A 16,064-nucleotide genomic window follows, 5' to 3' on the forward strand; every position below is an offset into this window, starting at 1 on the left:
AAATATTAATGCGCCCACCACGCTGTTCTGCTTTGGAGGGTCTGGGATGTGCTTTAAACAACAGATGTTTATTTTCTGATGGTTCTGGAATCATTTTTCTGGGGGGCAGTGGTGTCGAGATAGGGTTGCTCTGTGCAGTCCTGTCAGTCCTGGAACTCTGTAGACCAGTCTGGCCTTGAACTCAAGAGATTACTTACCTCTGCCTCCTGCTGGGATAAAAGGCAAGCATCACCACCTAGCTGGTTATGGAATCTTTATGTCCAAGCTGATCATGTTGCCAGGTTTGTTTTTTATTTAAGTTCCTCTGATTGGCTTGCAGAGGAATCTCTTCTCTCCAGGTCCTAACAAGATCTTCTCTGGTCTGTTCAGAATCCACACACCAAACAGTTCCACCTTTTTGAGTGCGCAATTCAGTTCTGCCATCGCCACCGTCTTGTTCAGGCCATTTCCAGCTGCAGTCCCTTTCCTACTCTGGAAACTGTCCATGTTTGCTCTGGACATTCTATAGAATCAGAACTAAATGTGGCCTCTTGTGACTGCTTTATCCTTTCATGCTCCATTTGCTCTATATTTTTCCTTGAAGCTCTCATCCTCTACAACAGCGGTTCTCAACCTGTGCGTCGAAACTCCCGTAGCAAACCTCTTTCTCCAAAAATACTTACATTGCAATTCATAACAGTAACAAATTACACTTATGAAGTAGCAACAAAAATAATTTTATGATTGGGGGTCTCCATAACACGAGGAACTGTATTAAAGGGTTGCAGCATTAGGAAGGTTGAGAACCACTGCTCTACGACATAATTTCTTTTGTAAAATAATCCAATAATTAATAATTAATTTAACAAATAATGAATTTAAATAATTTGATATTTTACCATCATCATTTATTGCTATGCCTCCCCACTAGAGTATGAACTCTCAGTGGTCAGAACATTTATGTGTTTCCTCTTAGCTATCAAGCCTGGAGGGCTGTCTGGCATGCCATGGACACTTATAGGTGTTTGGTGAATGGATTTAAGTCAGATTCCTCCAGAGCAGTGGTTCTCAACCTTCCTAATGCTGTGACCTTTAATACAGTTCCTCATGTTGTGGTGGCTCAACCATAAAATTATTTTTGTTGCTGCTTCGTAACCATAACTTGCTACTGTTGCGAACCACGATGTAAATAGCTGTGTTTTCCAATGGGCTCAAGTGACCCACAGATTGCGAACCCCTGCTCTAGCCCACTGCCCATTCTTTCCTTCCTCCCTCTAGCTCTCCAAACTCTCTTACCCTGGTACACTGCTCAACTTCCTTTTGTTTGCTCTTGGCTCCTTCAGGTTTTAGTTTTCAGTTTCAAAGAACACAAGTATCTCCTCTCTGCTCCCTGCCTTGACACACTGCTTGTCCCGCCCCCGAGGCAGTTCACAGATTTCCTCATAGCTGCTTTCCTATGCATGGCCTGGTTCCCTAGGACAAAGCTATGATCAGCTGATCATTACAAAGTAAATGGAGCAAAGTAAAACCAGTATGAAGGAGCCCAGAACCAAGTTCTCTCACTCATCTTCTGTCCCCTTCTTTCTAGACTTCCAGAGACCAGCACGAGAGGCAGCAACTTAGAAAAGTTTAATTGATGAAAACATCCAGAGCATGGATAGGCTGGTTGTGGGGTTCACACTATTGTAATGAAGCTCCACAAGACCCTTTCTCCTGGCCTCAAGCCAAGGGAAGCAGGGTAAATGGTTCTAGGCCCCTGAGGATAAAGCTGCTCCCAGCAGCCTGGTGGGGGGCCAGCCCCCAATGTCCTTGACTGGATCTGGGGCAGCAGGCAAGACAGGTTGGCATGTAGTAACTGACGATGTTAGATGAAGCCAGCAGAGAGACCAGGAGAGACGAGGCATCCGGGGTTGGCCCAGAGACATGCTACTGACATCCACTTCCCACCCACTGGTGTCACATGCTAACAGGCAACTGGCATAAGCAGCCGGCCCCAGAGGGCAGAGGAGCAGTGGGCCCAGCAGCAGTGGAAGTGCCTGGGGCCTGCAGGAAACCCAGGGCTCCTGGGCTCCATGTGCCTGCCAGGGCCAGAGCAGCGCTGTCCAGTTTGCAGAGATGCAAGGTGTGGAGGGCAGCAGGTGGTCCTAGGAGGTGGCAGTGGCAGTTGAGGCCAGGGGTGCCTGGTGTGCAGGCTAGTCCTGGGGTGAGAAACCAGGAGGCAGGAGTTAAGGGGGCCTAGGGAGGGAGGGTGCATGCCACGGCGTTTACAGGAGAACAGTGCTGTTGGCTAAGGAAGCTGGGGCCAGCTGTCACTCACCCACTCGTCTTCATCCACCCCTTCAAAGGAGTCCTGGGGCAATGGGTCCTCTCTGTTTCCCAGCTTCGCCACCATAGCATTAAGCAGCTGTGGAGGGAGATAGGGGAGGCACTGAAAGAAATGACTCCCTGACCTTAACTGCTTAAAACCCCATTTTTAACAGCAATAATGCTGAAAAGGAGTCATTTTGGTTAGAACCCTGACAAGGTTGATGGGTCTGCATTGTAGAAGATGCAAACAGTAAAAATGTGCACCAGAATCACCATAGGCTTAGGTCACCAATCTTTAACTTTGGCTGGACAAGGGCTGTCTAAACTGTGTGTGCCTCGCTGCCCTCCCTGGCTTCCTGTGCCTTGGAGACAGCAGCAGGTCCCTGGGTATGACCCCTCCCCAAAGTCTAGTATGGAAACAAGTGTGACACATGGCTTGTCCTGCCATCTGGGTTGGGGCTGGTGATCTGGCAGGTAACCCAGCACACAGAGGACACAGCACAGCCCAGCCCTCTCTCCCTTGTCTGCACAGCACAGCACAGCCCTCTCTCCCATGTCTGCACAGCACAGCACAGCACATCCCTCTCTCCCATGTCTGCACAGCACAGCACAGCCCTCTCTCCCATGTCTGCACAGCACAGCACAGCCCTCTCTCCCATGTCTGCACAGCACAGCACAGCACAGCACAGCCCTCTCTCCCATGTCTGCACAGCACAGCACAGCCCTCTCTCCCATGTCTGCACAGCACAGCACAGCACAGCCCTCTCTCCCATGTCTGCACAGCACAGCACAGCCCTCTCTCCCATGTCTGCACAGCACAGCACAGCCCTCTCTCCCATGTCTGCACAGCACAGCACAGCCCTCTCTCCCTTGTCTGCACAGCACAGCACAGCCCTCTCTCCCTTGTCTGCACAGCACAGCACAGCCCTCTCTCCCTTGTCTGCACAGCACAGCACAGCCCTCTCTCCCTTGTCTGCACAGCACAGCACAGCCCTCTCTCCCTTGTCTGCACAGCACAGCACAGCCCTCTCTCCCTTGTCTGCACAGCACAGCACAGCCCTCTCTCCCTTGTCTGCACAGCACAGCACAGCCCTCTCTCCCATGTCTGCACAGCACAGCACAGCCCTCTCTCCCTTGTCTGCACAGCACAGCACAGCCCTCTCTCCCTTGTCTGCACAGCACAGCACAGCACAGCCCTCTCTCCCTTGTCTGCACAGCACAGCACAGCTCTCTCTCCCATGTCTGCACAGCACAGCACAGCTCTCTCTCCCATGTCTGCACAGCACAGCACAGCATAGCACAGCACAGCACAGCCCTCTCTCCCATGTCTGCACAGCACAGCACAGCCCTCTCTCCCATGTCTGCACAGCACAGCACAGCCCTCTCTCCCATGTCTGCACAGCACAGCACAGCACAGCCCTCTCTCCCATGTCTGCACAGCACAGCACAGCACAGCCCTCTCTCCCATGTCTGCACAGCACAGCACAGCCCTCTCTCCCATGTCTGCACAGCACAGCACAGCCCTCTCTCCCTTGTCTGCACAGCACAGCACAGCCCTCTCTCCCTTGTCTGCACAGCACAGCACAGCCCTCTCTCCCTTGTCTGCACAGCACAGCACAGCCCTCTCTCCCTTGTCTGCACAGCACAGCACAGCCCTCTCTCCCTTGTCTGCACAGCACAGCACAGCCCTCTCTCCCTTGTCTGCACAGCACAGCACAGCCCTCTCTCCCATGTCTGCACAGCACAGCACAGCTCTCTCTCCCATGTCTGCACAGCACAGCACAGCATAGCACAGCACAGCACAGCCCTCTCTCCCATGTCTGCACAGCACAGCACAGCACAGCACAGCTCTCTCTCCCATGTCTGCACAGCACAGCACAGCACAGCCCTCTCTCCCATGTCTGCACAGCACAGCACAGCTCTCTCCCATGTCTGCACAGCACAGCATAGCACAGCACAGCACAGCCCTCTCTCCCATGTCTGCACAGCACAGCACAGCACAGCCCTCTCTCCCTTGTCTGCACAGCACAGCACAGCACAGCACAGCCCTCTCTCCCTTGTCTGCACAGCACAGCACAGCTCTCTCTCCCATGTCTGCACAGCACAGCACAGCCCTCTCTCCCTTGTCTGCACAGCACAGCACAGCCCTCTCTCCCTTGTCTGCACAGCACAGCACAGCACAGCACAGCCCTCTCTCCCATGTCTGCACAGCACAGCCCTCTCTCCCATGTCTGCACAGCACAGCACAGCACAGCCCTCTCTCCCATGTCTGCACAGCACAGCACAGCCCTCTCTCCCATGTCTGCACAGCACAGCACAGCACAGCCCTCTCTCCCATGTCTGCACAGCACAGCACAGCCCTCTCTCCCATGTCTGCACAGCACAGCACAGCACAGCCCTCTCTCCCATGTCTGCACAGCACAGCCCTCTCTCCCTTGTCTGCACAGCACAGCACAGCTCTCTCTCCCATGTCTGCACAGCACAGCACAGCACAGCCCTCTCTCCCTTGTCTGCACAGCACAGCACAGCACAGCCCTCTCTCCCTTGTCTGCACAGCACAGCACAGCACAGCCCTCTCTCCCTTGTCTGCACAGCACAGCACAGCATAGCACAGCACAGCACAGCCCTCTCTCCCTTGTCTGCACAGCACAGCACAGCATAGCACAGCACAGCACAGCCCTCTCTCCCATGTCTGCACAGCACAGCACAGCACAGCTCTCTCCCATGCCCACCTCTTCCTTTTTTTGTTCGTCAGACTTCTCTTCCAAGTACTGTGCTGAGGATGGAGCTCTTCGGGCAGGGACCTCACGGGGGGCTTGGCTCACTGGGGTGGAGCAAGGACAAGCATCAAAGAAGGCCCTGTTTAGAATCAACTCCCAGGAGATTCTCTGGCAGAGATCAGAGAGGTGGCTTGGCGTTAACAAGTATCAAAAACCTTGTTCACCAGACCTGCCCAAAATATATATTTGTAAGAGTATGCATGTGAGTCAGGTAGTGGCGGTCAGAGGCAGGAGGATCTCTGGGAGTTCAAGGCCAACCTGGTCTACAAATAGAGTTCTAGGACAGCCAGAGCTGTCACACAGAGAAACCCTTGTCTCAAAAAAAAAAAAAAAAAAAAAAGCCGGGCGGTGGTGGTGCACGCCTTTAATCCCAGCACTCGGGAGGCAGAGGCAGGTGGATCTCTGTGAGTTCGAGACCAGCCTCAGCCTGGTCTACAAGAGCTAGTTCCACGACAGGCTCCAAAACCACAGAGAAACCCTGTCTCGAAAAACCAAAAAAAAAAAGGTACATGTGTTGAATACAAAACATGTGTATGTGTGTTTAGATATGCATGTGTACTAGGATAAAATATAAACCACAGGACTTGCCCTCCAGGGGTTCAGAGACTGGGTCTGGAGACATGTCCAGCCATCCTTAGTTGAGCCAGGTCTCTATGTGGCAGCAGAAACGGAGGACTGTACTTGGATCTTCTGCTCCTTCCTCCCACTCCTGTCCAGACTCCCTCTTCCCCACTGTCTCCCCATTTTATCCCTTACTCAACCTGGGGTCATGCCCGGGGGCTGCAAACTCAGTAGCTGGGGCTGTCCATTAGCACCCCCCAGCCAGGCTTTGGCACTGAGTACTGGCTCCCAGCTCACAGCTGTGTCCGGGAACACATCATCCTGGAAGAATTCTTTCTGTAGAGGAAAAGGGGATTATCATGAGACACTGACCAGGGGCCCGGGACCATAAGACCTGGCCTCACCCACATGCTTTGCAAAATTTCAGTAGAATATAGAAGTAGATGTTTCCCAAAACTAGACAGTGGGGAGCTTTGGATGAAAGAACAGATAAGAACCTAAATTCCTGGGTCCCTGGTCAGCCACAAAAGGAAGGGATTGAGTCCTTGACCCAAACTCACCCTGACTCGGGGCAGCCGGAAAGCAACAGGCTCCAGGGAGGTCTGGCGTAACCGCAGGCATCGGGCAAACTCCACTTCCCGAATGTCACACTCAGTCTTGGGCAGAAGGACAAAGCCCTAGGAGGAGTGAGGAAGTAGAAAGTAGAGCCGCCAAGAGTTCCTAATTGGATACAGGGCACCCTAAGGTAGCATCCTCACTTAGGACAGGACCACCACGGCCTGCCCTTCGGTAGCTGCAGAGGTCTGAGTGAGAATGGTCCCCATAGGCTCAGATATTTGAATGCTTGGTCCTCTGGTGAAACAACTATTTAGGAAGGATTAGGAGGTATGTTACTAGGGATGGGCTTTAGGGTTTTAAAAACCCATGCTATTCCACAGTTAGCTCTCCCTCTCTCTGCCTGCTGCCACTCCCCCTGCCATAATGGTCATGGACTCGCCCTCTGAAACAGTAAGCAAGTCTACAATTAACAACTTCCTTTCTCCCTGCCTTGGTCATAGTGTCTCTTCACAGCAATAGAACAGTACATAAGACAGTAGTGGTGTGCTGCCAGTGGGAACAACGAGTTTTTACGGAGAAAAGACCAGACATGTACCACTGGCCTATTCTACAGAGGACAAAGTCCCACCATGGCCCACTTTAAGCAGTACTTAAAGTAGTATGCCACAAGCCACTGTGGGACAGATCCCCTGCATGAGTTTAATTCATGTGCATACCACATTAAGGTAAGCAAGAAATGAAGCAGACAGCCTGGTCTACAAGAGCTAGTTCCGGGACAGGCACCAAAGCTACAGAGAAACCCTGTCTAGAAAAAAAAAAAAAGGAAATGAAGCAGAATTTGTTCCCTTGGATGGCTTTGCTTGATTGAAGCAGGGTTTTACTATAGCACCCAGGTTGTCAAAACTCATGACCTCCAGAGTGCTGGGATGACAGGTTTGTGTCATCATGCCTGGTTCATATAACTTAACCTTATATAGTTTAATTTTTAGTAATGGCTGAATATAAGCCAGCTCCCAAAACTCTCAGATTATTCCTGTCAGCTAAACCTGCTACTGGGCATAGCTCTCTAGACAGGACTTTGACTCCCTTGACCCCCATTGGTTCCTGCACTTCTGCACATGACCACAAGGGGGCATGGGACGCTCGCAGTCCAACTTGGGGACAGAAAGTAAGAGACATCACCTTGTGAGGGTCAGATGATGTGAAGCTGTTGCACTCCAAGAAGAAAGGGGCCTCTGGGAGCACCTCATACAGGAACACACGGGTATCACCCTGGAGGACAGAGGTGGGGTATGGAAGGGAAGCAGCCAGCTACACCAGACCCTGCCCTGCCCCCACCCCAGGCAGTCCATCCCAGCCAACCTTGCCAGTGAGAAGCACCAGGCCAGTATCAGGGTCATAGCTTGGAAGCAGGGTTGAAGGAGCTACATCGAGACCCAGCACTGCTAAGGGGCCGTCTGCTAGGGCATCCGCCATGTACAACTGCAGCTGGCGTTCACTTCGGCTGCCAGGGAGTCAGGGGTAGAACAGATCCTTAAGAAGCCTGGGGTAGGGCAACCACTCCCACAGGGACCCTGTTCCTGTGTAGGCTGGAAAGCCTAGGGGCCATCAGTCCAAGGGGAGATGAGTCCAGCCCTTAGACGTGGCTGGATGGGGCCTCCCCTTGCCTCCCAGCTCCTCGTCCTCCGTACAACCCTGACCTCAGTGTCTGTCCTGGTCTGCGCCTCCGTCTGGACCCCTCCCCCCGCGCTGTGCTTTGCACCCTCAGCTGCAGCAGCCCAGCCTTTCTTCTCAGCCTGAATGATGAGCTCCTCTGAGCCCTCTCTTGGGAGCCTCCCCGCTCCATCATCTATGGTGCCTGATGCCCCCCTCAGGCCTCTCCTGCACACCTGGCTCTGTGTTCTCTGCTCTACCTGGTCTTCATCAGGCATGGGTTCCTGAGCCTGGCTTCACCCTCTGAATCCTGTTAACATACATTCCCTCCCCAACACTTTCTCCCATCCGACTGCCAACCCGTCAGTCTGTCTGTCTAATCACTGACAAATGCATCTCTTTATCCGTCAGTGCCTACGTCTACTAATCCATCTATCTACACATCTACCGAGGGCTGGGCAGAGTTTCTGTTTTATTTTATTGCCTTTTTGGTTTGTTTTTCTTTCAAGACAGGGTTTCTTTGTGTAATTGTCTGGGCTGTCTTGGAGCTCACTTTGTAGACCAGGCTGGCCTAGAACTCACTGCGATCCACCTGCCTCTGCCTCCCGAGTGCTGGGATTAAAGGTGTGCACCATCATCCAACTTTATTGTTTTATTTTGAGTCGGGGTCTCTCTATTTAATGTAGTCCTGGTTGTCCTTGAACTCCTCAAATTCAGAGATCCTACGCTGGGATTTAAAGCGTACTCTATCACGCCTGGCTGACAGATGTTGTGACCTCGGAAAAAAGGAAATCAGGTAAATTGATAAAGCCTAGGGATGGTGGTCCCTAAGTCCTCACCTGTCAAAACCAGATACCAGCAAACAACGACCATCACACACCCAGACAATGCGGGCTCCACGGCCACCTTCAGGTCCCGGACCCTCCTGTAGAGATACATCACACAAAACTCAGTCAAAGCCCCCTCCAAATGGACAGGGGGACACTTTTAGCTCAAAAGTGCTCACTTATAGGGATGCAGAGCTGCTCCAGGGCTCACAAACCCTGAGCTCTTTCCCCCAGCTCCTACATGCTTACTTGCAGGGGCATAGGGCTGCTGTGTAGACCCTGAGGTTCCCCAACCCCCAGACCATGTATGTGCATCTATAGACCTTGAGTTTGTCCCTGTCCTAGATCATGCACGCTCACCTGTAGGGGTTCAAGGCTGCTCCGGGGTGCATACACCCGTACTTGCCCATCCTTGCATACAGTGGCCAGCTTCTGTCCATCTGGACTCCAGGCCAAGCTAAAGATCTGGGGACAAACAAGGGCATAAGTGGCAGCCTCTCCTCTCAGGGTTGGGCCCCTGCCTCTGCAGCTGTCCTACCTGGTCCTGATGGCCCTGCAGCCTCAGCTGCTCAATTCCAGCCTGAAGGTCCCAGATGCGAACAGTCAGGTCATAGGAAGTGGACGCCAGTACATCAGCAGCCAGGGGATGGAAACACAGAGAGTAGATCTTTTCTGTGTGGCCTGGAGAGGACCAGAAGGTGATGCTGAGTCAGCCCTGGGAAGTCACTGCCCCACCTGGCTTTATCAGGGCCCTCTAACCTGTGAGCACAGTCTCAGGTGTGGTGAGAACATTCTCAAGGCCTCCCGGGGGCACTCGCCAAAGTCGGATCCGGGCATCCTCCCCAGCTATGGGAAAAGGAGGAGTATATCTTCACTGCAGAGCTGGAAGTATCTGGCTTCCCTGCCCACTCATGGCCTGGAACCTTCTCAACTCTGGGCACCCAGGCTCCTTACCCACAGCAAGACGGTTTGGGTCAAAGGGGTCCCAGGCCAGATCCATTACAGCTGTCCCATTCTGCAGTGTGGGCAAGGCCGTGTCAGGCAGGCGGCCTGGCTTCTGTAGCTGTAAGAGGAACCCCCACCCCAACGCACATCAGAACCAGGCAAGAGAGCCCATCCCAGGAAAACAGGTGCCTGAGCCCACCTTCTCCAACAGAATGACATATGCCCCACTGCTGGGTGCCCCAAGCTCTCTGCCTTGGACAACTTGTGCTGAGCCCCAAGTGCCCGCTGTGAGGCCCCATAAAGTGAGGGCACAGCAGCGTGGAAGGGTGGAAGGAGCTCAGGCTTGGGGCTTGGGGCTCAGGTCGCTTGGGTTTGAATCCTGCTCCACTTACGAAGCTCTGTGACCAGGGCAGATCACTATACCTCTCTGAACTTCTTCACTCTCATCTGAAAAATGGGAATAAGGATGGCACCTACCACATGAGGCAGCTGAGCTGGTTAGAGGGTACGCTGGGCAGGTGCCTGATGCATGGTCTGCACTCAGCGAGTTGGGGTAGACCCTTAGTGGTCTGTTCTTGTCTACTATAGGGACCTCAAGCACAGCCACCTGCCCGCCACTGCTGAGCAGGGGCACAGCCACGGGGCCCTTACCTCAAGCACAGCCACCTGCCCGCCACTGCTGAGCAGGGGCACAGCCACACGCAGTCGGTTAGCGCAGAAGCCGTCGCTCTCGCCAGGGGTTGTGAGGTTGAGTCCCTTAAGGTTGGTGATGTGGCTGTCTCGGTGAAGGACGGTGCCCTGAGCATGGCGGAATTTAGAACTGGGGCCTGGGGGTGGTAGGGACACAGTCAAGGGTAAGGATACTGCACCGTGCATCTGCGCCTAGTCTTGGCCACCTGCTGTCCTCATCACTGGGAGGAGCCTGGGGTGGGCCCAGTAGGCCTCTGTGGGGTTGGCATATACAACTTGTCCAAAAAAGCTTGCCCATGTTCCTCTCCAGTCGGGGAAGCAGTAGTCCTAGCAGCAGGAGCCTGGGTTAGTCTATGCAAGGTCTCCCTCAGGGTCGGGGCTAGAACTGGGGCAGACAGGGTCCTGCGCTGAGCAGCTTACCCAGGAGACTCTGGAGTGACCGCTGACTGGGGCTGGTACCGATGCCGCTGGTGCTGGAGAGTGAAGGCCCCAGACTGGATGGCGTGGAGGGTGAGATCAGTGAGCTGGGAGGGGAGGAGAAGCCCTCCTAAGAGGGAAGGACTTGGTCAGCCAGTGGTCCCTGGGTGTACTAACCAAGCAGAAAGAGGACAGCTGGCAAACTCCCTGGGCCACTGCTCGGGGCTCCTCTGGGCTTCTGGACAGTAGGCTGGGCATGACCCTGCTGAGTTATGAGTCAGGTGGCATCAAAAGAGGGAAATGAGCTTTAGGCCAAGGGGACAGGGGTGGCTGCTCCTGCCTTCCAGTTTGTGGGAGACCATGTCAAGAGTTATAGCTGCAAGCATTTCAAGAACAACCCTGCTTATTTTTGTTTGTTTTTCAAGACAGGGTCTCTCTGTGTGGCCCTGGCTGTCCTAGAACTCACTCTGCTTCTGCCTCCTGAGTGCTCGGATTAAAGGTGTGCGCCACCACTGCCCAACCAGCCCTGTTTCTTTAACACCTGCTCAGCTTAGAATACGATGCTCAGTTCTTTACTGTGCTGCAACACTCCTCCATCTCTGCCATGCCCAACAGCTAAAGAGGATCATCAAGGTTATTTGGCAGGTGAATAGAACCGCTTCACCACCCTACTGTGGTGTCCTATTAGCTGTGGGGAGGTGAACTGGTACTTACACTTGGGTCTGTGTCAGCTCTGGGAGTCTCTGCAGGCTGGGCCATGTCCGAGGGCGGTTCCATAGTGGGCACCAGGGAGGAAGTGAAGCTGGGGTGGGGCTGGTAGGCTGGGTTGAGGCTGACCTTCTGTACCTGGGGGGAGAGCATTGAGAGGGGCACATGCTGCCAGAGGTGAAGGAGACCCTTGGAGGGGTGGACATGAAGTTGAGAACCAAATGTGACTTCCCCAGCATTGCTAAGACTAGGGGATAAGAGGAGGAGCACGAGCCAGGCTTGGCCCTACCTGCTGATTGTCCCCAGACCACCAGGCGTGGGCATCAGAAGCAGGCACAGAGCCGGCTGTGTCAGGAAACAGGTCCTCATGGAACTCCACAGCCTGGTGAGGGACAGGTAGTCGGTTAGTAAGGTCCAAATCCTCTAGGTCCCCAATCCCTTGTCCAGGCCCCTCTCACTTTTCGGGGTACATGGTGGCTGATGGGTATGATGGCTGTGTCACTCAGCTGCAGGACTTGGAGCACCTCACAACTCATGACAGCCAGTGCTCGCCGGGGGACAAGGGCTGCTCCTCGCAGTACACTCTCCAGAATACACTGGGTCACTGCCAAAGGCACCACAGGGGAAGGTCAGTGAGGGAAGAAAGCCGGTGGCAGGGTGGCAAGGGAGAGCAAGGACTCACCTGGGCTCAGCGCAGGCTGCTGTGGCGTCACCTCATAGCAGGACAGCTGATTCTCACCCTGAAACACACAGAGCCTAAGTCCTACCTGACCATAGGCTGTAGGCTGCAGCAACCACCTAGGAACCTGGATCCTACTGGGCGCTGAGCCGTGCCTTGGCAGACTTTCCCTCACTTGCTCATTGCGTTGTGTGGTGAGCACCCAGGATATACATTAGCATTTATGGCATGCCAACAGCAAGCCAGCATGTGGTCTTATCCTCCTGAGGACAATGGCACAGGACAGGGCTGCACTGTTTTCGGTTGCTCTTTCAGGGCACAGCAAGGAAGAAAACAGCACAGGGCCGAGATTCTCAGTAGTGCCCGTGGAGGGCAGTGGGTGGGGCAATCCAGCTTTTTGCTCACCTTTCCTGCCAGAACCAATAGCCCGGAGTCTGGATCCAGCAGGGGTATCAGAGACCTGGGGAGAGAAAGCCAGTGGGCTAGACGGTAGATCAGGGATGGCAGGAAGGCTGACAACCTGTGACATCAGATCAGGGACCTAGAAGGTACCAGTAACTTGATCCTTTTAGCTGCATCTGGTTGGCCCCCAGAATCCTCAAACTCTTCTCCTGGTTGCCCCTATATTAAGCCCCTCCCACCCACCCACATACACATTCAGCTGTTTTGCTTCCCTGCAGAGCTTGCAATGGCCCTGGGCATTGGGAGCTCAAGCCTGACCTCTGCCTCAGGCATTCATGAGAAGCTCACATATACATAATGTCTGAGAATGCTTCAGTCAACCTAATGAGACCAGCACAGCCAAGGAGATTAAGGGGATAGATGCTCAACCAGGGACCCTGCAACCTAGGCACAGTAGGGTCCACTCTAGCCACTCCAGGGATGGGGTGGTACCACCCACTCATCAGCCTACACTTTAGAGGCCCATACAGCCCTCTATGCTGACTCCAACTCCCTGTGCCCAGATGGACCAGGCAATGGGGAGAAGGGCCCCTGAAGCTGCTGGGCTTCCCTAGAGTCCTGGTAGCTACAGCCCAGGCCAGTAGGAAGGACATTCCTGAGGTGAGATCATGGTGGGAGGGAGTGGTATCTGGGAATGCAGAGGGCTGGGAGCCCATGACACTACAACTTCAGCCCAAGAACTCCTGCCTCCTCCTCTGGGCCTTCACGTGCAGGCCCCTGGCCCAAGAGCTCCACCTTGCAGTTCCTCCTACTGGGGAAGAAGTACCCAAGAGAACAGGAGAACTTGAGAGCCTTCTTTTCGCCTTGTTTTTCTGTGTTTTTTTCCTTGAGACAGGGTTTCTCTGTGTAGCCCTGGCTGTCCTGGAACTTCAACTCAGAGATCCTTCTCCTCTGCCTCCCAAGTGCTGGGATTAAAGGCACGCGCCACCACGCCTGGCTGTATGATTGCTTCTGGCCGTGGTCTCTGCCACACTCCCAGAGTTCCATCCCTCTTGTGGTCCCCTTCTGGGTCAGCTGTCCAGTTCCCTCCTCCCCTGACTACTAGTGTTCTTCCAGGAACCACAGAGTGGGTGGAGAGCTGGGTGGGGCTCCCAAGTGCCTCCACACTTTCTTGGAGAACCCTAAGTTGGTAACCTGTGAGTAACGCAGGCCCTAATTACCTCAGGATGGCCGGGTGAGCTGGCCTCACTGATGCCCGTCTCCACTCAGCCTGACCCCTGCCAACCACAGCGGAAGGCAAGTAAGGGATAAGGCGGTAGGTGGCTCAGGGTCACCTAAAGACTGGAGTTGACATTAGAGCCCTTGCACCTTCCATATGGCTTTACTCACTCATTTATTATAAGTATTTCTTCGTTCCCTTAAGGAACTAATCTGTGCTCAGTCCTCAGCTCACCTGCTGGTATGAATAAAGGAGGGTGCTACAGACCCCATACTAACCCTCAAGGCACAGAGTTGCCTGGTGCACAAGGCACACACAATCCCATAATTAAACACATGAAAGAAGCGATGTTGTGTAGTAGTAGGCGGGGCTAGTTGGTCTTAGCTGGACCACTGGGGAGGGGTGCTTCTTCAATTCTAGTGCCAGGCAGAAGTCAAATATCACAGGGGATAGTGTTCCAGACAAGAAGAGCATTCTGTGCAAAGGGCTGGTAGTGGGTATGAGTTTAAGGCTTTGGAAGGTAGGGAAGGTGATGTGTGTGGTGACCCGGGCAATGAGGGTGATGACTGAGACTCAGGTAGGCAGAGCCAGTTGAAACAGGGCTCAGTGAATCAGGAGTTCTGTCCCAAGCAGGTGACAAACAATTAGAAGATGGTGGTTACTTTTTGTTTGTTTTGTGACACTGGGGACAGAAGTCAGGGCCTTATATATGCTTAGGCAAACTGTCCTACCATGCCCAGGTGTGTGGTGTGCTTTAGACAAAGCAGGGTAGGAGCAGGATGGCACTGAGATGGGTCACAGAGATTAGAAAGAAAAGGCTGAGAAAATCAGGAACCAATGGAACACAGGACTGGAGCAGAGATGGGGAGCAAGTGATCTGGGGGCCAGGGGGACATCTCTATGGCCTTCTGCTGTACTGCACAGGAGAGAACATGACAAGAACCCTGTGAAGTCCACTGGGGCACTGAAAGTTTACCAGCTCTCTAAACTATCTCCTGAAGGCTGGCTAGGCCTCCCTTGCCCTGCCCTTCGCCCTGCCCCCTGACTCAGGTGCTGGGTAGCAGCAACAGGAAGTCATAGAGGGCAGGGCTGGCTCTACTGACAGGTCAGGCCAGTCCTCCTTGCCTTGGGCAGAACCATTTGGACATCTCTGCCAGGCAGGAGCATCCTGCTGCCCACTGCTCAGGATGGGCAGGGAAATGGGGTCACAACACCCAGAACTAACAGCCAACAACTGGCACCGGCCTGACTCCAGGCCCTGTGAAGACAGCCAAGTTGTGTCTGGGTCCAGAATGCGAAAGGCTCACCTTGACTTGACAGAAGGCCAAATGGGGAGGGAGATAGTGCCAGTACATCTCCTGCTACTACGGTTTCTAGGCTTGCCACCTTGGAGGGCTCTCACCCTGACATCAGTCCAGAGTCTACCCTAAATCTAAAGTCAGAGAGGGTCCAAGGCCTCATTTTGGTCAGATAATGCCCTAAGCTCTGACAGGTGCCCTGCGGAAGGACAGGGGTGGGCTTGCTGTGGGAAAGCATCTCCGAACTCCTCTGGTATCCTCTCCATCCATGAGCCCAGACAGTGTGGCAATGCCCCTTATCAAAAGCAGTCTAGGTCCTATGGATCTGTCACTGTCACCCAGGCTGGGCCAAAGGTATCCCACTCTCTTCCTTTGTGGGGGTCTCTGAAGGGTGGTATCTAGAGATTGACAATGGGAGTTTAGACAAGTTGGGATACAAGGGAGGATGGCTCATGAGAAGGGGCTTGGGGACAGTTTGACTAGAAGTCACACCGCACTTGTGTGTTTCCCCTTTTTGCTGGCATTGGGTATTGAATCTAGGGCCTTATTTATCCTAAGTGCTTTACTACTGAGATGTATCCCCAGACTTGTATTTGAGAAAGGTCTCATGCAGTTATCCAGGCTGCCCTTGAATTTGCCATCCTCCTACTTCAGTCTTCAGGGATATGGATGCCAGAGCTGCCTCCCAACACTCACTGACCAAGGAGCCTGGCCAGAGGGGACAGTGCCTCTCAACCTCAGAAGACTTCCTGTTCAAGACAGGCTAGGAAACCCCATTTTAATGTGAAACCACCTGATTTTTCAATTCTGGCAAGGGCTTCAAAGTTTCAAACCTGCCACACAGACCAAATGAGACACTTTGAGTGGTGTTTGTGTGTGTGTGTGTGTGTGTGTGCACGCGCTTATGTTCTGCATTTACAACACAGGGACCCTGCTTAGCTCCTGATAACGAGACCCAGGCCACCTTCATTTCTGGTGCTGGAATCCTGCAGAGGGCAGACAAGTCTCCAGCCAATGTGACTCAGCCAAAGGGCTTGGCTA

The 16,064-nt window shown here is 53.6% G+C and overlaps 1 protein-coding gene across 1 annotated transcript in view; it reads right to left on the bottom strand.

Annotated features, from left to right (window-relative positions):
• Positions 1-1,597: 1,597 nt before the first annotated feature.
• The window catches only part of LOC121463929 (coronin-7), a 58,265-nt gene continuing 43,798 nt past the window's right edge, over positions 1,598-16,064 (bottom strand). Inside the window, exons 10-28 of the mRNA XM_041676499.1 lie at positions 12,510-12,564; positions 12,108-12,165; positions 11,884-12,029; positions 11,715-11,807; positions 11,432-11,563; positions 10,721-10,847; positions 10,262-10,437; positions 9,620-9,728; positions 9,425-9,511; positions 9,204-9,346; positions 9,026-9,130; positions 8,678-8,763; positions 7,548-7,689; positions 7,368-7,457; positions 6,188-6,304; positions 5,828-5,963; positions 5,019-5,110; positions 2,297-2,383; positions 1,598-2,177 (exon numbers count right to left, since the gene is read on the bottom strand). Coding sequence (XP_041532433.1) covers positions 2,172-2,177; positions 2,297-2,383; positions 5,019-5,110; positions 5,828-5,963; positions 6,188-6,304; positions 7,368-7,457; positions 7,548-7,689; positions 8,678-8,763; positions 9,026-9,130; positions 9,204-9,346; positions 9,425-9,511; positions 9,620-9,728; positions 10,262-10,437; positions 10,721-10,847; positions 11,432-11,563; positions 11,715-11,807; positions 11,884-12,029; positions 12,108-12,165; positions 12,510-12,564 — 1,987 coding nt within the window. The 3' untranslated portion in view covers positions 1,598-2,171. The remainder of the gene's footprint in view (positions 2,178-2,296; positions 2,384-5,018; positions 5,111-5,827; positions 5,964-6,187; positions 6,305-7,367; positions 7,458-7,547; positions 7,690-8,677; positions 8,764-9,025; positions 9,131-9,203; positions 9,347-9,424; positions 9,512-9,619; positions 9,729-10,261; positions 10,438-10,720; positions 10,848-11,431; positions 11,564-11,714; positions 11,808-11,883; positions 12,030-12,107; positions 12,166-12,509; positions 12,565-16,064) is intronic.

This window comes from Microtus oregoni, unplaced genomic scaffold (genome assembly GCF_018167655.1).
Source record: "Microtus oregoni isolate MIOR12 unplaced genomic scaffold, Mior012 000027F_ref0000203, whole genome shotgun sequence".
NCBI classification, from domain to species: Eukaryota; Metazoa; Chordata; class Mammalia; order Rodentia; family Cricetidae; genus Microtus; species Microtus oregoni.